This window comes from Euprymna scolopes, chromosome 39 (assembly GCF_053919585.1).
Source record: "Euprymna scolopes isolate OS-2025 chromosome 39, ASM5391958v1, whole genome shotgun sequence".
NCBI lineage: Eukaryota > Metazoa > Mollusca > Cephalopoda > Sepiida > Sepiolidae > Euprymna > Euprymna scolopes.
The window spans coordinates 80,620,664-80,644,761 of record NC_136520.1 but is presented as its reverse complement, the minus strand read 5'-3'; the positions used below and the strand labels follow the sequence as shown (position 1 = coordinate 80,644,761).

The 24,098-nt window shown below is 33.3% G+C and overlaps 1 protein-coding gene across 4 annotated transcripts in view; it reads left to right on the top strand.

The window, feature by feature from the left end:
- Nucleotides 1-24,098, top strand: part of LOC145263888 (tRNA endonuclease ANKZF1-like) — a 62,132-nt gene that overhangs the window by 4,366 nt on the left and 33,668 nt on the right. For 3 of the 4 annotated variants that reach the window (XM_080120966.1, XM_080120967.1, XM_080120968.1), the window contains exons 2-5: nt 11,112-11,313; nt 14,450-14,547; nt 20,339-20,435; nt 22,238-22,530. In XM_080120966.1, the coding sequence (XP_079977092.1) occupies nt 11,112-11,313; nt 14,450-14,547; nt 20,339-20,435; nt 22,238-22,530 (690 nt within the window). Of the gene's footprint in view, nt 1-303; nt 484-11,111; nt 11,314-14,449; nt 14,548-20,338; nt 20,436-22,237; nt 22,531-24,098 lie in introns of those variants that run through there. The other variant, XM_080120969.1, reaches the window with a different exon arrangement.

Genomic DNA, 24,098 nt, shown 5'->3' with positions numbered 1-24,098 from the left:
TATTTTATAAACCTATCCAATTTATTATAACTGACTTATCTCTCTTGACTCTTAACGTATTTCAAAACGTAATTGTGGATGATTTTCTGTTAAAAAAATACATCTAGCACATCTACTGTAAAAATTTTCGCAATTTATACAAATTTCGCTATGACTCATGAGTATGTAATAATGTTTTTACCAGAAATTAGTTGTTTAAAAGCATTTTTTGTTGAAAAAGCATCGAAAAATAAGTTGCAAAATTATCTCCCTTACTTTGTTACCCTAAAGTAGAAACAGCTGCTAGGATTAATGTTGATTTTTATTTGTCTGTTTACTTTTCAAAATGCGTTCTTATAACATTTTCTAATATGACGAAATACTATGTAAGATTAAATGAATGGATTTTGGTGATGCAATTTTCATTCAACTTCTTCCTTTCTTTTAATTTCTTTTCTTATAACAAAGACTTGTCTCCACGTGGACGATTGGCGTTTTTCTTTCGTAAGTAATAGTAAATATGATTTTTAGGGTTAAAAAGAAAATCCCTACTTTGTTATGGCTGCCAACTTGGAAATTTTGACTGGGTGTTGTTGTTGTTGTTAAAAAAATTTTTTTCATGTCAAACAAGGTATTGTTAAATAAGAGGTTATTATTATAGCATTTGGCACTCCTTTGGCGGTGAGTTCCATGGCGACCAGCAGAAAAAAAAAAAAACAAGTGTCGCTGTCGCTCCCTTCCTGACGCATATGCACGTCGCGATTATTTGTCACATTCTTTATTTATTTTGAAAAAAAAGTTTTACTCTTTATGAATATAAAAAGAAAAAAGTTTTTTTTTTCTTTTTCTGCTAGCCGCTATGGGACTCAACGCCCAAGGAGTACCTAGCATTTTTATCACTTAAAGATAAGGAGTTATTATTTGGGATCATGGGAAGTTGAACAGCGAGATATCTGTTAGTCATATTACATTTTAACTAGGTACGGGCAAAATGAATGCCGTCGCTCAAAATGTATAAACATTTTGACCTCTCCCTTTACTTAAAAATTCACCAAAAATCAGGAAATTAACCAATTTGAATAAAATTTTCAGTATTTATCAAATAATTATCACGGAATATAATGAACTGATTATTCTTAATGAAAATGATTAGTTCATTATATTCCGCGATAATTATTTTTTTATTTAAATCTTAGTGGAAATCTATTTTTTGTTTAAACAAAATACCTTTACTAAAGTTATGGGTTTCAGTAGTAAATAAAAAACGCAAGAATTTATTTTTGCTTTTTTTTTTATATAAATAAAGCATCGTAATTTGTAATAATAAACAATAATAAAATAATTTTACATGAACATTACGAAAAAAGACCCTAAAGTCCGTATTAATGAAAAATTGAATTTCTCGAACTGCCAATGTTACCATTGAATTAAGCATTGTTTATTTAATATTTTCACACACACAAAAAAATTATAATAGCAAAAATATTTCTACTTTTTTTTTTAATTACAGATTTCGCATAATTTTTATATCATCAGTATGCCCTGTATTTAAGAATTCAGTTGATAAGTCCTCTCCCTCTCAGTACAGACCAATAAGTCTCTGTGTGTCATGAGTAAGCTGCTGGAATCCATATTAAATAGAGAAGTAGTCAACGACCTTAGTGACACGCAATATGGTTTCCATTCTGCCAGATCTACAGCAGATGTGCTAACTGTTATATCTCATAGGATTAGCGAATCTCTTGACAAAGGCTTCCTCTCTAGGGCAATTGCTCTTGACATATCAAAGGCCTTCGATAAGGTATGACATAAGGGCCTACTTCACAAAATTTCCAGCTACGGTATAATTGGAAATGTTTTCTCGATCATTAAATCATTTCTCCCCGATAGGCTCATAAGAGTAGTGGTTGATGGGCAGAAATCAGAGGCCCTCAATATTAATGCTGGAGTCCCTCAGAGGTCCATCCTAGGCCCAATTCTCTTCCTGATATATATCAATGACCTCCCAAAACACATACTTAAATCATTCATTGACGTCTCTGCTGATGACATGACCATCTATGGCAACACATCAACGGCCGTAAATGACAAAGTTCTCTCAGATTCTCGCTTCTCTGATCTTGAGCGCATGGTACAGTGGGTGAGGAGGTGGCTGGTTACTTTTAATGCATCTAAAACTAAGCTCCGATCTTTACATCATCAACGCTCTGATCCCCATCTGGCATCAATTGAAATGGATGGCACTCGTCTTGGGGAAGCTCCATGTTTTGATAAGCTTCTGGGCTTGACCTTTACTCCTGACCTAAAATGGAACACATACATCAAGTCAGTTGCCAAGGTCGCTGGAAAAATGGTTGGATTCTTTTACCGCTCCAGAAAATATCTCACCCCTGATGCAATTCTCTATCTGTATAAAAGCCAAATATGTCCAAAGATGGAGTACTGCTGCCACATCTGGGCAGGAGTTGCTAAAAACAGCCTATCCTGCCTTGACAGAGTACAAAATAGGCTTCGTGGGTGATGCCTTTTTCTCTTCCCTGCAACCTCTCTCCCACAGGAGAGACATTGCAAGCCTGTCTTTGTTTTATCGTTACTACCATGGCAGGTGCTCATCTGAACTCCAATCTCTGGTCCCCCCTCGACAATCTTTCACGATAAACACCCACTGAGCTGAAACCACTGTCAAAAATTTTCCCCACTCTTTATCTGTGCCAAAATCAAAATTCCATGAACAAAACTTCTTTCTTAGAAGTGCATGCCTGTGGAACTCTGTTCTGGTTGCCTGTTTCCCATCTGACTACAACCTGGATGTCTTCAAGTCCAATGTAAACACATTCCTGATGAACCACCCCTCTTTAAGTAAGACACTTTATCAAATCTCCAACACTAACGTACTGTACACACAATAACCCTCATCCCTGAGTGGCTTCCGAGCCTTGTAAAAAAAAAAAAAAAAAAAAAATGCAAGATTTTAATAATTTCCTTGCTCGCAAAAATGTGAAACTTTCGGCGTAACATAATTTTTATATAATATTGGCCAATAGGTACCTCCAAACTGTTGTGTACTACGTCATCAATCTTAACAAAAAACACGTCATCAGTTCGTGTGTTTGTTGTAATTTTTATGGAAGAGCATTAGCACTATAAAATTTATATTATATTGATTTAAAAAAAAAATTTGATAATAGCACATTTATGTATTTATTAATCATATTTTTTTTTTCTATACAAAAAATAAATGTATTCTGTCATATAAAAAATGTAACTTATAACAGTTTTTCTTTAACATTTTCATTTAAACTGTATTAAAAACGAACAAGAAAAAATAGGTTATCAATTAATCTGCTCGTTTTTAAAAAAAAATACAATCCACCGGGTGATTCTTTTTTGGGACACCAGCTCGCCAAAAAGTATGCCACTGGCCAAATTTCATTGTCATAAAAACAACTTTATACAGAAAAAAAAACAACTTGTTTTTACACTTTTATCTCGCGAATAAACATGAAATTATATATTGAAAACCGCGTTTATTATTTTTAATATCCAACAACGGAGTTGAAGTCAATAATTAATTTTTTTGATAAATCTCTGTTTGGCGTACTCATGAATTATCTTTTTTAAAGAATAAAATTGAATAAAGTTTACTTTTACAAGAATGGTCAGACATTTACCTAGCAAATAAGCACAAAAATATATGGGAAAAAATGTGTTTATTATTTTTAAAAAATCCAAATTATACATCGTTTATTTTTACAAGAATGTTCAGACATTTACCTAGCAAATAAGCATAAAATATATAGGAAAGACTGCGTTTATTATTTAAAAAAAATCCAAATTATACATCGGATATGAAGTTGTTTTTTTTTTTTGTTTGTTTGTTTGTTTTTTCTTAAATGAAACTGACTTCATACGCGGTGTATAATTTGGATTTTTTTTTTTTTAAATAATAAACGCGGTTTTTCATATATATTTTTTATGCTTATTTGCTAGGTAAATGTCTAAACATTCTTGTAAAAATAAACTTTATTCAATTTTATTTTTTAGAAAAAATAATTCACGAGTACACCAAACACAATTTCATCAAACAAAGTCACTTTTGTTTAAGAAAAAAAAAAGAAGTCAACTTCAGACCCGATGTATAAACGGGGGTGGGGGTCCAAAGTCTGGCAGCCTGAGGGAAGAAACTAAGGCTTTCAAGGGAACTCAATAGTGAAAAGATTGAATTTTGCTACTTGTTGGTCGGGAGTATGACATGTACGTCGAGTGGGCACAGGCGCTATGAGCCTATCGGAGCAGTGAGCACGTTCTATTAAAAATACTTAAAAATAGTCACAGGGATGCAACATTGCAGCGATGAGACAAAATACTGTTAGAAACTCGCTCAATATGTTACCGTGACATATATTCGGTGGGTTTCTAACAGTATTTTGTATAGTTTTTTTAATTTTTAACTCATTTTCCCAAACTTATCGTGTTCAACAAAGAGAAAAATCCAGGTTGTCCTCGACGGTCGTACATCTAAACAATATGATATAAATGCGGGGGTGCCCCAGGGTTCTATCCTTGGACCTCTATTGTTCCTGATATTCATAAATGACCTCCCCGACAACATTGCCTCTGAGATGGGTATATATGCTGATGACACTACACTCTATGGCAGGCACGACAGGAAGACGAATGACCACATTTCTAAAGAAATGGCAGAAACACTAGAGGAAGACCTCCAATCTGTAGTGGAATGGGGACAAAAGTGGTTGGTCGCGTTCAATGCTGCCAAGACTAAACTAGTTTCATTCAATAATTACAAGAAACCCTCTCTACCACCCATAGCAATGGCCAACGACTCTTTATCTGAGAGTCCATCTTTCAAACTCCTTGGCCTAACGTTCACAGGAAACATGAGTTGGAACAATTACATTGAAGGCATTGCCAGGGCCGCTGCAAGAAAGGTGGGCTCTCTCTACCGTGCTAGAAATCTACTAACACCCGAAAGTATCCTGTACCTCTATAAGGCCACCATTCGCCCATGTATGGAGTATTGCTGCCACATCTGGGCTGGTGCATCTGCTACTAGTCTCTCGCTCCTTGACAAGGTTCAAAAGAGAGTCGCAAACCTGATAGGCCCTGAACTGGTATCTAAGCTTCAGCCTCTGTCCCATCGACGAAATGTTGCATCCCTCTGCCTTTTCTACAAGTATTTTAGTGGTGAATGCTCTGACGAACTGCAATCACTTGTGCCCCCACGACGTGTGCACCCTCGACAAACCCGACAGGCTACTAAATCCCACCCCCACACTGTAGAGATCCCTAGATGTAAAAGATCTTTTTACTCCAATAGTTTCTTCCCCAGAACCGCTAGACTCTGGAATTCCATCCCAGGTCCCTGCTTCCCCAACAGTACTGACGTGCAGAAGTTCAAGTGTAACGTGAACCGACACCTTGCTGCCCAAATCCCAACATAGTACCCCAGTAGTTGTTGCCCCTGATAGTAGCCCCCTACACCAAAGTGGCAATTTGCCTTGTTTGGGGTGAAAATGTAATAAAAAAAAAGAGTCGGCCGCCATTTTGAATTTTCCAATACATCGGGTAAACACTGTTTTTCGAGCTGAATAGACATGTTACATTAAATAAAAACATTTAAAAAAAGTATCCAGTTAGATAGAAAAGTAACTTATTGTGCCTTTGGTAACATTTATTTGTCATATATTTGTTTTTTGACAACTTTTTTGAATCTATGTGTATACAAATACAAACCCAAAACGGGCCACCATTTTGAAATTCAAAATGGTGACAGCAACAAGGGCGATAAGTCAGTTTGTTATACGACAGACTAAAAAAACGTTAAAAATGTTTTATTCGATAAGTTGTATTTTCTGTTGTAGTTATTTTTAGTTTATTACTCTAATATAATTATATTTGATTAATAACTAATAAACTATTAAAAAAACATTTTTTAAATTCCAATTATATTAAAAGGGTTGCGTGAGCAAAAAAAAATGGGCCAAACAAATTTTATAAATTTTATTGCGCTAAAAGCTATATTGAACAAAGAACAATTCAACAAGGAAACTTAAACGAGACTAATAACACAGGACAAGACATTTACTTTAATAAATGCTTTGGATGGAACCGCATTCCCTTTTGATTTCTTTAAAAATCAATCCTTTTAGACATGCTCTCAACCAAAATGGAACACTGAAGAGGAGATGGTATTTCATTTGCTGTACACTGCTTCCCACAGTTTGCCATTGTTCGAAAAGGTTCTTCCATCCAATGTATGAGATATTATGGACCAAATATTCTCGATTGGGTTTAAATCGGGATTTGACCTGGCTAAAATATCACATTTTTTTGTGACTTTAGCAGTGTGTTCAGGAGCATTAATGTGTTGAAAAATAATGTTCTGAAATATTCACAGCTTCTGGATACAGTCCTGTTTCTAATATTCGAATGTAGTCTTTTGCATTGATTGACTTCTCACATCTAATAAGTTCCCCAACTCCTGCTGCAGTAAAAGTTCCCCATACCATTATTTCTGTTTAACTGTCGTTTTTATGCAACTTGGTGAAAATCTTTCTCCAGTTCTCTGATTGCACCATTTGGGAGCATCAATAACAAGACAAAATCTTGATCTCTCTGACCAGAAAACATTCCTGAACCAGTCTGTATCTTTCTTGCCATAATACGAGAAAAATCTCTTTCTATCAATGATGTTCTTCTTAGATAAAAATGACTTCTTTGCACACCTTTTAGAAGAAAATTCCATTTCTTTCATTTGTCTAGATATTATATATCTAGAAAGAGAATTTTCAGCCCCTGTTTTGAATTCTTTGCTATGATCAACATAAGTTTTCTTTCAATCCTTCAAAACAGTTAATTTAAGCCTGTGGTCGTCCTTCAAAGTGAATGCTCTAGGCCGATCAGATCCAGATTTCCCTTTTACCAAGCATTCAACTTCAAACCTTTGACCAATTCGCTTCACTTACAGAAAGATGTTTTCACTTTTTCTTTTCTTAAAATATAAAAAATCTGCTTGTAAGTCATTTTGGACTGTCTTATTCCTGCAATTCGGTTTTTATATCCTCGCCAAGATGCGGTCCTACCATATTTAGGATTAATTTTTCCACTTATTATTATATGCTATAATAATAATGATCTGCAAAATAGAAATTTTCAGTTAAAATTAACAAAAATTTATGGAAAAATATTGAAAATCGATTTCTTCCTTCTTTCACTCTTGGCCCATTTTCTTTTTTTTTTTTCTTATGAGTGTAGTCTGTTGTGAAATATAGCAGTTAAAATTAAAATGGTGGGAAAAGTTTATTAAATGCTTACTTGTTATTGAAAAATATTAACGTACACATTAAATTAATCAATTATTTTTATTTAAAAAGAAAATAGTGCAGGTCACAAATTTAACCTAATTAAAAACAAAAATAGAAAACAAAAACCTGGTGCTTCTGTATTATAATAAAAAAAATATTGAATTTCAAGTAAAATAAATTGTACTTACGTAATTGTTATGTCACAAATAGTAACATATCTAAAAATTACAGAGCAAATCGCCGGAATATGAAACGAAAAACGCAACAAGGTTTTTCCATCCGGGCTGTGTACTGTTGTTTTGATTACCCCGCCCCACCGCTACTACCACTCCTCCCCCACCCCAGAGTTCCTTATTACATCACCTCCACACACTCAGGCAACGCCGGGTACCCCCACTAGTCTAATATATAAAATGTGTGTGTTTGTATGTCTTGCAAAAACTTCCGACAGGCGTGTTGGAATATGACAAAATCGGTATAATTTTAAAGCTCGGTCTCTCGGACAACAAATATAAAAAAATTGGTCAAGAACATTAATTCCTTCACCGTCAACTGGGCCGTTTTCTACAAGGAGGGGGTCACTTTTTTTGTCAACATTTTCCTTGCCTTTCGATTGGCTACCCTTAATTCCAACGCTTGCAATTTCCAGTTTTGCAATGAACGCATTAGCTAAGACATTATTTTCCTTCTTTTCCTAGCCCTGTCGGTGGGGCATTAGAATATGCCGACTGCCCCCCTGCAGAGGGTAAAAGTTCCTCAATGGAGGTCCTGGATATGACCTTAAACTATATCCAGTGGTGAGGCCCCAGCTTGTGGGCTTTGGGGAGTGTGGAGCCACCCTTTAATTACCATTGCTCCCAGGTCCACTCTGACCCGGAGTGGTAGTACCTGTTAGGGTTCCAACTATGGGTTGAATAGAAACCGACTTGAAAACAACAAATATATTCTATTAAAAATTTTTTTCTTCAAAATCTTTGGATTCGGCATTAAATAACCCGAAAAGGGTTGATATGCTGTAAAACAAAAACAACCAACCAACCAACCTTCTTTTCCTCATTCGCCTTACGGGTTCGAGCCTGCCTGCCTGCTTACTTACTTTTTTTTTTTTTTTTTTTTTTTTTAACACCTTCCTCCACTGGGGCTGCCTACTGTTGTTTTGATCCCCCCCAACCTCTTCACCCCCGGGAATGCCAGGTACTCACCGCTATTAAATAATAAAAGAAACAGCTGTTTTTGAGTTTTAGTTTTTCCTATCGGCAAAGATAATCATCTTGTCGATAAAAAAAAAAAAAGCAGCATGAATAGTTTTCTTCTTATTTTTCAAAACAAACGGATGGCTGCATTTTATTGTATTGTAGCATTTTACTCTACTAAAATGATATTCTTTAGATTTCATTTATTGTTAAAAAAGAAAAACGTTTTTATTCATAGAATTATGAAAAACATCTTTCATCTTTAAAAATCAAAACATTAAAAATAATCCCAGCTAAATTAGTTTTTTACTAGCTGAATGAGCCCTTTTCTGTTTTTTTTTTTTTTTTTTTTTTTTTTTTTTTTTAGACCTCCTCCAAGATGATCACTTCTCACTCTTATCTAGATCTTGACTTTCCTATACTAAAACTAGACTGCAGACAATGTCAAATTAGTAGCTTGTAGAAGCGAAATTGACAATCTCAACTCTAACCTTCAATCGTGCATGGAAATGATCTATTGAATGCAATTTAGATTTTAATGTTGATAAATGCTACCATATTGCAGTGAATTCTCCTTCTGACTTGTCTCTTACTTTCGGTGATGACACTGCTCTGCTCCAGTCTGGTTGACTCGTCCTTCAAGTCATCTAAACATTGCATTCAGGCTGCTAACAAAGCAAGGAGTATCTTATTTCTCAAATGACATTCTTTCTCTTAACTCGCTCCTAAATATTTCTCCCTCTTTATGTCTCCCTCGTCAGACCACTGCTAGAGTATGGTATCCAAGCCTCTTCCCCCATATCTAATATGTGATATCCAGCATCTGGAGAAAGTTCAAAGATTGACTAAAGTGGCGCAGGATTTATTGGATCGGACTTATGATAACCGACTCAAAAAGGTTAACCTTTTCTCCTTTGAGCACGGAGGATTACATGGTAATCTGTTTTTAACCTACTATCTCCTCAATCGGCATTATAATATACCTCAGAACATTTTATTCACTCCTGTACCAGAAAGAGGACTACGTAGATATTATATGAAATTTTCTCACTGCTGGTTTTGATCGAGCCGATTGAAGACTGCCTTCTCAATAAGAATCCCTGGACCTTGGAATCGATACCAAGTGAAGTAATAAATGCACCAATGCAATAATTTAAAGTAAATTTAGACACATGCTCGACTACTGTATCTTCTCCTTTGTAAATTTTTACCAACTTTTCTCAACATGACATTGAAGCACAAATGTTTTAATAAATGAAATACGCATCAACATGACATTGAAGCACAAATGTTTTAATAAATGAAATACGCATCAACATGACATTGAAGCACAATTGTTTTAATAAAATAAAATAAGCATCAACATGACATTGAAGCACGATTTGTATTAAAATAAAATAAGCATCAAGATGACATTGAAGCACGATTTGTATTAATAAAATAAAATATGCACCAACATGACATTGAAGCACAAATGTTTTAATAAAATAAAATAATCATCAACATGACATTGAAGCATGATTGTATTAATAAAATAAAATAAACACCAACATGACATTGAATCACAATTGTTTTAATAAATGAAATATGCATCAAGATGACATTGAAGCACAATTGTTTTAATAAAATAAAATACACATCAAGTGTATTTGAAAGCCAAATCACAATGTAATATTAGGAAAATGAACAAATATTTTACTTGTTTGAAATTTATAAGATAAATATATTTCGGAGCCAAACTCCATCCTCAGTATGTTGTTTTCTTTTTTTATTTTCTTCTTTCTTGCTATGTTGTAAAGTTGGAGAAAGAAAAGTCTGTAAAGAGCTGCACGTTGTATCTCAGCGGTTGTATTTTGAAATGTTGAAACAGTGCTTAGGCAACGCGAGAATAACGTCAAGGGTGTGAGTTCTATATAGGAACGTTAATTTAATTTGAATAAAATAAAATATGCATCAACGTGTGGCTCTTTACAAACAATTTATGTGATTTTTGGAATATGATATTTTCGTTTCATCATAGATATGTATATCATACAAATTTTTCTTAGTTTTATGTTTTAATATAGGGGAAAATTCTAGTGAAGAACCAATGAATTTAATTTTAAATGTGAAGCAGAACATCAAATGAAACTGCAGAGAATGCAGAAAAATGAACGCCTGAAGGATGTATATCCATGGCAATGGCATAAACCCTAGAAAACAACCTTCAGTCTGTCGTGGAATAGGGCTGTAAATGGATGGTAACATTTAATGCTACTAAGACTAAACTTCTTTCCTATAACAATTATGGAAACCTTCTCAGCTAACTAATAACAGCATAACTGAGAGCTCCTCCTTCAAACTCCTTGGTATAACATTCATAGGCAACATGAATTGGAGCAAATACATTGAGGATATTGCCAAGATTGCTGTAAAGGAAGTGAACTCCCTTTTCTGTGCTCGAAAATTACTCACACCAAATAAAATGAGTTTTGATTCCATTCATTCTTTGTATTTGTCCAGATTTTTCTTTATTTTTGTTTTTTGATATGGGGAAAATTCTAAACAAGAACTACTAACAATGTGCACTGTACGTCAAGAAACACCACCATTTTTTCCTTTTTTTTTTTTCCAGGCCATGCAGTCTGCGAAGCCTAGTACGAAGCTCTCAAAAGGTGAACCCCATGTTTATTCCAGCTGCCCGTTTTATTCTGTGGACCAAGTCAAGCCAAAACTGTTTGGACTGCAACTTGCAGCTTGTGACCCATCGGTCAGTCCAGCACAGGTTATGGGAGAAGTCATGGGACCTAATCCTGTCCAATCAGATCCTGAATCTGGTAAATATATTTTTTTGTTTGTTTATTTTACTCTTTTTCACCCCAAAACAAGATGTATTCCTTGTGTGAATTTTGGTTGGTTTTAAAGGAGTGAATTTCTATTAGAAATTACACTGAACATGACGAAATGTTTGGCTTTGGATGGTAGGGGCATTGTTATTAAATCATTTTTCTACTTCGTTTTTCTAAAGTCAAATAATTTTGCTTCCACTGAGTACATTTTAAATTTCTCCTACATTCCATCAAATTCTATTCAAATTTTTCCTTCATGATTTTATGCAAATCCATGTCTTTCAGTTTTGCGACGTTGATGCACTAAAAGTCAGCAGCCACATAGCAGGTGACAAGCAATAGCAAGATGGCTAGCAAGCTGCTTTGTAGGTTTTAGTATTACAGAGGTTTTACCTCTTGGGAGAGGGGTATTTTTTAATTTCTTTTTTACTCATATTAACTCTAAACAAGATATTGCCACTTCAACATGAAGGGCTATTATTTGGGGCCATATCTTGAGGGATACTATGTAGGGAGTTGAGTAACAAGATGTCTGTTCACATTGCATCTAAATTTCTGCATGTCAGTACAGTTAGGGAAGCAGGGGGGGATTCCAAAGTTTAGCAATCTGAGGGAAGAAATTATTACAGTATAAACCTTTCCAGTGTCTAGGGATCTCAACAATGAAGGAGTGGGATTTTGCTGCTTGTTTGGATGGTTGGAAGTATGTACGTTGAGGAGGCACAAGTGTTGTGGTTTCATCAGAGCACATTCCATTAAAATATTTGTAAAACAGGCACAGGAATGCAACATTGCCATGATGGAACAGGGGTTGGAGTTTAAACGATACTGCAGAGACCTATTTTTCCAACCCTGTCTAAGAGGGAGAGACTGGTGTTAGAAGCAGCAGCCTAAAATACTTTTCCAATGTCCATAAAAGATTTACTTTTACTTGAATAGAAGAATTTCATCATGTAATTATACCAGTAATATTCAGGGATGTGAGTTCTGCGCTTTTTTATTTTTACTTTCGAAAAAAGATTTCTGCTTTCTTTTTTCTTTCAGAAAAAGATTTCTGTTTAAATTGTTTAATATATATTCTCCAGAATGGGTTTAAATTTACTTTTTTTATGTAAGAAAATTCTAATTTCTGCTAAATCTATAGAGTTTGCCTTTTATTTCTCTTTTTCATCTATTTTCAATTTTTCTCTCTCCATCTTATCTTGCCTTAATTATATATTAATTATGTATTATTTATATATAATTTATATATTATATATCATTTATATATTATTTATGTATTAATTATATATTTGTATTAATTATATATTATTTATGTATTAATTATATATTTATATATTATATATTATGTATTATTTATGTAGGAATTATATATTGTTTAAGTATTAATTATATATTTTTATATATTATTTATATATTAAATATTTATATTTTGATTAAATATTTATATTTTGATTAAATATTATTTATATATTAATTATGTATAAATTGTATATTATTTATGTATCCTATATTAATTGTATATTAATTATACATTAATTGTATACTATTTATAAATTATGTATGTATTAATAATATATTTTTTATATATTAATTATATATTATTATGATTGTGAGTTTTTAAGTCTGTACATCATCATACTGTGTACACATGCCTGATAAATTGTTCCTCGCAAATTAATATACAATGTCTTTAACAGGAACATTTTAATGTATAAAATTTAATTTTATGTACTTTTACCATATACAATATATTTTTTTTTAAATAAAAACATTAGAAAATCAATTAATATGGTAAATTTTTCTTTATTAAATGAAAAATATTTTCTGCAAAAATCCACTCTAATCATAGAAGATATTTTAATGTGTGTGTGTATGTTTTTTCCCTCATTTTGGTGGTGATGTTTAGTCAATTATTTTAGAAGAGAAAGTTGAGTTTGATTTTTTTTTGATGATTGTATTAAAATCGAATCTTTTTTTTTTTTTTTTTTTTTAAATTTTTGAGTGTGAATCTGACAATTTTTTTCTGCATAAAACATCAAAACCAAACTCATCTTTTGTTGGTTTTATAGGCAGTATGTCTTGCGTTTTATTTTTAATCAAGTGTCAGATCTTCCCATAATCCCTCTCCTCACCCCTCTTTTTTCCTCTACTCAACCCATGCACACACATACACACAGTCAACTCTCCTTTTACAATTAATTCATCATGCAATTAGTCAGCATTTTCTTGTCAAAATTCGTACATAATAACACTGAAAAACTCACACCCCATCCCTCCACTTCAAACAAAATCCGACCCGGTTGACCATCAGAAAATGAATCATTTTTTTCTAAATTTTATATTATTCTATCCGGAGCAATGCTGATAAAAAATATATCAACTTTGTGGATCTTTGTTTTGTATTTTATTTATTTTCAACTACACATGAAAACAACTGCCCTTTATATAATAGATGAGTTGTTACCTCCGTACCTCATCACATTGCATACATATGCCCAAAAAACTAGGGTTTTTTTGTTTGTTTTTTTAAGAGTAATATACAATGGCTTTGACAGCAACAACATATTTTTATGTATAAAATTTAATTTTAGGCATTTTTTTTTGTAATATAACATTTTTAATGAAAACATTGAAAATTGAGTAATGTTGACAATTTTTTTTATTAAATGAAAATCATTCATGAAATTCCATCCAAATTCCCGAGTTTGACAGAAACATTCCCAAGTTTGACAGGATACACCTGGAGAAGGTCGAAAGTTAATCGACTGAACTATAAAAATCACACTCAAGATGAGAACAGTAGTCCGATGAATCCAAATAATACGAAAGTCATTTTCTATTTAATTTTTTTCTGAAGCTTTTGGGGAAAGCCACCGTAATCATAGAAAACTTGTAAGATATGTTTTATTTTTATCATTTTGGTGATGATGCTCTAGAAGAGAAAATTGAACATACAATCTTCTTGAAGGTTGTATTAACGTGAAATCTTTTTTTTTTTTTTTTTTAATTTAATCAGTCAAGCAAGTTTTGCTGACTACACAACCATTCATAATACATACAAACTAAACTAGTTTGTTGTGGATTTTAAAAGCTGTATGTTTTGCATTTTATTTTTACTCAGGTGTTGGCTCTTTCCATAAGCCTGCTGTGGTTACTGTGGCGGGGGGTAAAACAAGCTGTGGCCTGTGTTCAATGGAGTTTGAAAGTCGCTATGAACAGGTATGTAAATATGTTTTTTTATTGAGTGATGTAAATAATGTTTTTATGTTCAGTAAAAATTTTTGTTGAAATATTAAAACTCAAATCAAAGTAAATACTATTATAATATTTTTTAAATATCAATTAAAATGCTTTTAAAATATTTTTAAATATTAAAAATAAAATCCAAATAAATACATTCTTTTGAAATTATTATTTCCGGTAGTGTTGCTTCAAGAGTTACGCCCCTTTATCTTGAAACTTGTTAGATGCTATCTATATACTTTACAGATGTAGCTGAAGTGAAATTCAAAATCGAAATAAATAGTATTAAAATATTTTTTTTAAATATTAATTAAAATATTAAGCATTTATATAGTTTGCAAAGGCGATAGCTAGCATCAACTAAGCAAAAATTAGCATTTTTTGCATGACATAATTTGGGACGCTAAATAATTCTATCAACAATGAAAAAATTTCAAGTAAAAAAAGACTGTCTCCGTAAGAGCATATATTGCTAAGGCAGTTTATGAAAAGGAAGCAGATAAATTCACAAACGAAATATAAAAAATAATAATTTAAATAATAACAACAAAAATGAATGCATGAATACTATACCTATAATTTAAATAATAATAACAAAAATGAATACTAGACTTGAACTATGATCTTCACAAGAATTGTTAGTCCCAGAAATTGTCGAATCAGTTTATGAAAAAGAAGCAAATCAAATAACAAACTGAAAATGTAAAGTAATGATAATACACAAATACTATACCTGAACAATTATAATCAGTTATTCAGTCAAAAAAAAGAAACAAATTAACAAACTAAAAATGTAAAATAAAGATAATACACAAATACTATACCTGAACAATTATAATCAGTTATTCAGTCAAAAAAAAGAAACAAATTAACAAACTAAAAATGTAAAATAAAGATAATACACAAATACTATACCTGAACAATTATAATCAGTTATTCAGTCAAAAAAAAGAAACAAATTAACAAACTAAAAATGTAAAATAAAGATAATACACAAATACTATACCTGAACAATTATAATCAGTTATTCAGTCAAAAAAAAGAAACAAATTAACAAACTAAAAATGTAAAATAAAGATAATACACAAATACTATACCTGAACAATTATAATCAGTTATTCAGTCAAAAAAAAGAAACAAATTAACAAACTAAAAATGTAAAGTAATGATAATACACAAATACTATACCTGAACAATTATAATCAGTTATTCAGTCAAAAAAAAGAAACAAATTAACAAACTAAAAATGTAAAATAAAGATAATACACAAATACTATACCTGAACAACTATAATCAGTTATTCAATTAAAAAAAGAAACAAATTAACAAACTAAAAATGTAAAGTAATGATAATACACAAATACTATACCTGAACAATTATAATCAGTTACTCAATTGAAAAAAAAGAAACAAATTAATTAACAAACTAAAAATGGAACAATGTTAAGTAACAAAATAATTAAACTTGTTAATTAACGTACACAAAACCAAAAGTAAATGAACTGTAACAATAAAACAATATAAAAACTACAAGGAAATTCCATGAGATGAAGCTGAAACATGTCACTTCTGGTCCTTAACAATTTGTGAATGTTTAGAATGAGACCAAAAAACCTTCATTTTTAAAATAAGAAATTTGTTTTTCTTTATTCTAGTTAATCGTAAATACTAATAGCATGTAAATTTTAATGTTATTTATTTATATATGTATATTTTTATATAATATAGAAATAATAGATATAATGTAGAAATTTCAACATTTATTAGTGAAAATGACAGGCTTATCTAACTGTTGGCAACCTACATGACTGACTCCTATTAGAGCAACCTGCTTTAAATTGTGAGGACTGTTCTGGTACTCTCTCAATGGCAGGCTAGTATTGAAGGAAGATTCTCAGTAAACAAGGAAATAGAGTTGGAGAACATGAATGAGTCTAGTGGCGCAGAAGATCATCTGTGACCAGGTCAAGGTAGTAGGAGGCATGTGTCAAATACCAATAACCAACTTTTTCATTGTCTCATGCTCCATGGTCAAACAGAGGTATGAAATGTACCTGGAAAAGCAAAGAGAAGAGTGACAGACAAAAACTGAAGAGAAAGACCTTGAACAGGTAGAAAAATTGAATAAGAATAAAATGAAGACTGGAAAATCATATTTTGTCATTAACTTCATCAGCAGATGACCTTGCTCTGAAAGCAGAAAAATCTGGTAAATTTGTCAACAAATTCAAATGCTTTCAGAAATTCAGCCTATGAAAGAAATAACTGAACTGGCTAAGCTCAAAGAAAAGCTTTAAACCAAACAAAAACTAAAAATGATACAAAATCACTGACAAAGTAGACAGTAGTGTAGTTGTTAGCTTAAGTTGTAAATAGTTGAGTTTTGTTGTGCGTTATTGTAGTAAACTTTCTTTAAAATTTCTTCATGAAATAAAGCGATAAATGAAAGTGACTTTTCCTGTTGTCAATTACTAAGTTTTTTTGTTTATTATTCTTTATATATAAAATTTTGTTGTGAAAACTTGGATTTTGTCTGGAGAAGAGCTTAAAAAACCTTGAAAAATTCTTGAAAATGGACATTAAAAATTTGTATGAACCCTGATTATGTTTCTACTTGGTGTCCTAATGCTAACTTGGAACTGTATCCTGCAACTCCACCTAAACTGACTTCTACTGCTAAGCATGTGACAATGGAAGGTATTTCACATTGGCAACGACGACAACGCTACTTTTGCTACTGACAGCAGGGAATGGGGCATGGCTGGTATCAGAGGGCGAAGCAGTAGGAACTGGGAAGGTGGCTCGGTTTCCATCAAATGTCAAAGCAGTAGGAGTTGGGGGTCTAGTATGGCCTGATGAGCCAATAAAGTTGACATCTCAGCACTTGGCTAGTGTGGATGTGACTCCCACCCCTTTTTTTCTGCATTTTCATCTTACTCCCACATACTTCTCCCTCACCATCGCTGTCTTCACCTATTATAAAAGTACATCCCACATATCAGCTCCAAGTTCATCAAATTCACTGTTAACCAATCAGGGTCATTACTTTCTCAAATTCTTTATCTGTATATGTGTGGTTTCGTTTTAGTATGGTTCATTTATATTCAATATATTTTATCTAAAAATACCTGAAAAAATATATTGGAATCAGGGTTCATAATTTATAACAAATTTAGTAACACGGGAGAAAAACACCCAGGTGAAACACATGAAATTGGTAACTGTGGAAGAAATTCATCTGAAATAAGTCAAGGAGTAAAAACTGATGGAAACAGTTGGACCACATAACCACTCTTAGTCATGTTCATGCAAAACATTGCAGCTACTGGGAGTGTCAAGCTGAAATCATGCTGCCAGACTTATGAGTTATTACACAACCACCTTAATTACATTGAATAAATTCCACCCTGATAACTATTTTAGGGTTAAGTAGAAAGTTAAGTTTAAGAAGTAACTAGCTAAGATAACATTAGTCTATCTCTCCTAAATCCATAATAATAAAACCTTGAAGAATACTCAGCAAATGTCTTTCTTTATGAAAATTTTTTGTCTTAGTTAAACAGATGAGACAATCGACAGCCATTCATGAAAAGAAGCAGAATACATGTAAAAGACCAGCTTATATAAAGACCTGCATATATGTAAAAAGAACCTTTTATTTGTTAAAGAAAATGTTACATATGTAAATAAGTTTTGGGTTGTTGATCTGCATTGAACACAACCAATAAGAAGAAAAAGAATGACTGTACATTTCAATGTACAAGAATGACGGTTTCTTTTGGGATGAGGTGATCAGTCAGTGTTTTTGTTTTTTTTTTTGTTTAAATCTTATTTACTTTAAACAAGGTATATTGCCACTTTGATATAAAGAAACTACTATTTGGAATCATATTTGCAGGGACACTATGTAGGGAGTTGAGCAGCAAGGTGTTTGTTCACATTACCTTTAAATTTTTGCATATTAGTACAGTCACGGAAGCAGGAAACAAAGATGAAATTCCAAAGTCTAGCAGTTTGAGGGAAGGAACTATTAAAGTATAAAGTTTTCTCGCATCTAGGAATCTCTATAGTGAAGGGGATGGATTTTGCTGCTTGTTGGGTTAGTCAGGGGTATTTATGTTGAGGGGCCACAAGTGCTATGAGTTCATCCCAGTATGTTCCATTAAAATACTTGTAAAAGGGACACATGGATGCAACATTGTGGTATGGGACAGGGGTTAAAGCTTGGTTTATAGTGTGGGACTTATTAGATTGGAGACTTTTTATTAACCCTAAGAGGGAGAGACTTGTAGAAGATGCATCAGCACAGATGTGGTAACAATATTCATCCATGGTGGTTTTGTAGAGATACAGGATACTGTCAGGTGTGAGTAGTTCTACAAATAATGCTCAATCCATCCATCAACCCTGCAAGGTATAACAGCTATCAGAGACAAACACTCAACCCTGCAAGGTATAACAGCTATCAGAGACAAACACTCAACCCTGCAAGGTATAACAGCTATCAGAGACAAACACTCAACCCTGCAAGGTATAACAGCTATCAGAGACAAACACTCAACCCTGCAAGGTATAACAGCTATCAGAGACAAACACTCAACCCTGCAAGGTATAACAGTTATCAGAGACACACACTCAACCCTGCAAGGTATAACAGCTATCAGAGACACACACTCAACCCTGCAAGGTATAACAGCTATCAGAGACAAACACTCAACCCTGCAAGGTATAACAGCTATCAGAGACAAACACTCAACCCTGCAAGGTATAACAGCTATCAGAGACAAACACTCAACCCTGCAAGGTATAACAGTTATCAGAGACACACACTCAACCCTGCAAGGTATAACAGCTATCAGAGACACACACTCAACCCTGCAAGGTATAACAGCTATCAGAGACAAACACTCAACCCTGCAAGGTATAACAGCTATCAGAGACAAACACTCAACCCTGCAAGGTATAACAGTTATCAGAGACACACACTCAACCCTGCAAGGTATAACAGCTATCAGAGACACACACTCAACCCTGCAAGGTATAACAGCTATCAGAGACAAACACTCAACCCTGCAAGGTATAACAGCTATCAGAGACACACACTCAACCCTGCAAGGTATAACAGCTATCAGAGACAAACACTCAACCCTGCAAGGTATAACAGCTATCAGAGACAAACACTCAACCCTGCAAGGTATAACAGCTATCAGAGACAAACACTCAACCCTGCAAGGTATAACAGCTATCAGAGACAAACACTCAACCCTGCAAGGTATAACAGCTATCAGAGACACACACAGGAATGCATTGCTGAATTTATGTGAGTATAATAATACTCCCCCCTCATTTGAAAATCCAGAAAGAGATTTTGGACAAGGTCCAGTTGAAAAATCAAGTATTTTATGTTATATTTTTGGTATTTTGAAGAATTAAAACAATAAAATGTAGAGAAGTGGATGTTAGATGTTTGAAGTAAATGCAACCTTAAGTCTGGTCAGTACAATAGGTGACCATTTTCAGATACTGGATGCTCTGTTACATTTCTTTTGACTTGGATGTACAAGCATCTGGGAACTGCATTTGAATTTGATATTTCCCAGAAACTTTGTCCTTTAGAGGAAGCCAGCTCAGTCCCCCCCCTTCCCCTAGGTGAATGGGGAAAGTGTTGTTTCATGTTGACTCTGCTTTTTTTTAAATATGTTTACAATTTTTTTTTAATTATTAATTACTTTTTTAAAATATGTTTACAATTTTTCTTTTCCTGTAGAGTGAACACTTCCGTTCTGACTGGCATTTGTACAACCTAAAACTTAAGCTTCGTGGTATTTTACCGATCAGTGAGAATGAATTTGCAGATATTGTTGGTAAATATTTTCTTTTTTATGATTTGTTTTTTTTGTCTATCTCTCTATATCTCTCTTGCTATCACTGTCTCGCTCTTTCACTCTCTCTGTCTTTCTCTATCACTGTCTCGCTATTTCACTCTCTCTTTGTGTCCGTCTTTCTCTATCACTGTTTTGTTCATTCACTCTCTGTCTTTCTTTGTGTCTATCTGTTTCTGTCTCTTTCCCTCACTATCACTGCCTTGCTCTTTCACTCTCTGTCTCTCGTTCTGTCTGTCAGTCTGTCTCTCTCTCTCTTTCTCTCTCTTTCTCTCTCTCTCTCTTTCTCTCTCTCTCTTACTACCACCATTTTGCTCTTTCGCTCTCTGTCTCTCTTTCTTTGTCTCTGTCAGTGAGAATGAATTTGCAAATATTGTTTGTAAGAACTTTTTAAAATAAATTTTCACCATTTTCTAATGTCCATTTTATATGCTGGTAAGCATTATACAGTTTTTAAGAAATTAACTTCCAAACTTACTTGTCCTTAGCTAAGTCTTTATTGATCATTTCCCTGAAGACCATTTTTATCAATTCTTTTTTATGTTTTTCTTTGCCTTCCCCTGTAAACTGAACATGCTATTTCAACTGTTCTACATCTACAAACCCAAGAATTCTCATCTTTTAAATGTGGCCATACTATCAAAGTCTCCTGCTCTGCACACGTCTCCCGGATTTTATTGTCCAGATATCTTTCTCTAATGTCACCTAAGCCTGTCTTTAAGACTCACATTACACATCGATTGTATAATTCTCATATATCATTTCTCTCAATTTGTGTCCTCAACTTTCACTGGCTAGATTTCAATTCCATCAGTCTGAATAATCCAAATGTTTTCCTGAATTGTTTCTCTGCATAAATATATTTACTTTAAAAAGTAAGATTACAAATGCACTTTGCTGTCATAAAGTAGATCACAATTGTTTACAAACAGCTATGTGATATCATTATCATCATATTCAGTTGAAAGTTCATTTTCCATGTGGTTGAACGGTTTTTAGAAATTGACTTTCAAACAAACATATCTCTGACCAGGTCTTTATTCATCCTTCTTTATCTCAAGTCTATCTTTATCACTTATGTTTTCCTTGACCTTCTCCTGTGAACTTAACCTGCTATCTCAACTGTTCTACGTTTACTAAGATAACAAGTCTTCTTAATAGCTCTGCTATTCGAATATGTTTGCTCCACATCTGAATTCTCATCCATCTCCATTGTTTTTCACTTATTAACCTACAAGACAAAGTTTTGAAAATGGGCATTCTTTGTTTCCAAATTTTTTTCAGATGAAGATTGATTATTCGTATTATTTGGATTTCTCAGACTACTGTTCTCATCTTCAACGTAATTTTCACAACATTCCAGTTGCTGTAACCTCTGACCTTCATAATGTGTATCTTGTTGAACATGGGAATCTTGTTGTCAAACTCAGAAATCTGCACAGAATTTCGACCAGAACCCTTTATTTATCCATGCAGGTAGCATGCTCTCATCCCATCAGCCATGACTGGGTAGAAGTCCTAAGTAATTTGCAATTATATTTTGAGTGTTGTTCACACTAAGGATTGAACCTTCAACCTCCAGAATAGTGTAACTTTACAACTGAATTTTATCAAGTACTTTATCTACTATACCATGGGTGTTATAGTAGAAAGGTGAAAAACCAAAATGTTGTAAAAATAACATTCAAGATGAGAAAATTAGTCTGAAAAATTGAAATAATACGGATCGGCATTCTTGATTTTCATGGTCTTTTTTTTTTTTTTTTTTTGCCCTTGAACCACAGATAACTTATCTAGCAGCATTTCTGGTAGCGATTCTGATTCAGAAGACGACGAAACCGAAAGTGGTAGCAGCAGCAATAACCAGAACGGTGTGGATGTGAATCGCTTAGACATTGGACCATTGGGTGTCCCTCTGGTGCCGGTTACACAACAAGAGGGATCCACCTCAGATCCGTGCCTTTGCAATGATAATCTCTCTTTCGGCACCAATGGCAGAAGATACCCCAAACTCTTTCTGAAGAATTCTGATGGTGAATTGATCTCAGTTTATCGCTGCATTTTGTATCACAAAAAGGTAAATGGATTTTTTATTTTTTACTAGCTGGACCCAGCCATGCCATTGCTGTGACTCACTTTGCTTAAACAGAAAACAAACAAAAAATGTATGTTTCTTTATGTTTATGTTCTCAATACTTGTGGATACACAATGTTTTGGGACTTGTTAATGGTTATAGCAAATCCCCAGCTAATTGTGAAGTGCAATGTCTTAAATTAAAATAGTATATCCGTTGAAGTCATTCAATGCATGTTTGCTGCCCGTTCATCCTTATATTGACAGAGGGGAAAACATAAGGGTTTAATTTTACTATGGACATGTATTTGAGCATGCAATGGAAAATCTCGTAAATTAAAAAATTTAGCCAATTTTTTTTTTTTTTTTTTTTTTTTTTGTATGAAAGTGTAGTGTTTTACAACCGGACACCCGCACATAAACACATGCATGCACAAGCTATAATAAAAAACATTAGCGATGTGCAGTGAGAGAGAGAAGTGGAGGAGAGTTACCCCTTTACAAACAGAATATTAAGGAATAGAAGTTTGACACCTACAAAGCAACTAATAGTGTAATGTATCACACACACACAAGACTGTAATGACCTAAGCATTAAATGAACTTGAGGCTGTGCAAAGTAATCTGTCTATTAGTGACGCCATATTGTAATTTTAGCAACCGTTCGTTTATAAAGTGTAGAAATGTATTCTGGCATATGAGAATTTTCAGAGTTCAGCCAATCAGAATAGATGGAATTTGGTGAGGGAGTCTTTATTATTTATGAATATGAAATTGCAAAGATTATGTTAGGTCTATATATTTATGAGCCAGTTATGATAGGTGAAATCACAAAATCTGGAATGTGTAGAATTCATTCTGGTGACAACTGGGGGTAGTGGTAGGACTAAATATTTAGGGAGGAAAAAAGGGACTTCTTTCTCTAAAGATGTTGTGATTGTGATGATGTTGCTCGTAGAATGCAATGTAGCAATTTAATATCATAACTGAATGTGTATTAAAATAGTGTTTGAAAGCTACATAGTGGCTAATAGCGTAGATGTATTGAATTTGTATGTGGCATCTGTTGTTGCAAACCTACGATACTTTGGTCCAGAGGGGAATTTCTGCAGTCATTTTATTATATATAGAGATGAAGCAGTCAGATATGTTTCTCTATTTTTCTCTTTGTCTCTCTGTCTCTTAGCTAAAGGGAATAACTTCTTTGCTTGTAACAAGATTAGAGACAAGTGTGTAAAAATAAATAAATAAAAGCTTTCCACACTGAGTAAATGTAAGGTCAGAAAATTCCATTAAAAATGAATAGAATTATGATTATATTGCAAGATATGACGTCATAGAAGTATGTGGCAAAGAAGTGAGATTAATTCAGCATTCTTTTGGATTTACAGGGTCAAAGTGAGTAGATGACATTTTGATGTCCACCAAATGGGTCCATATGTCAACAGTCAAGCAGAACCCGCTTGCAATACATGATTGTTGTAAATGTCCTCCTATAATTCATACAAATTCATCTCTCTCTCTCGTCCATCAAACAATTTGTTTGGTTACGACTCCTGTCAAGTGCTCAT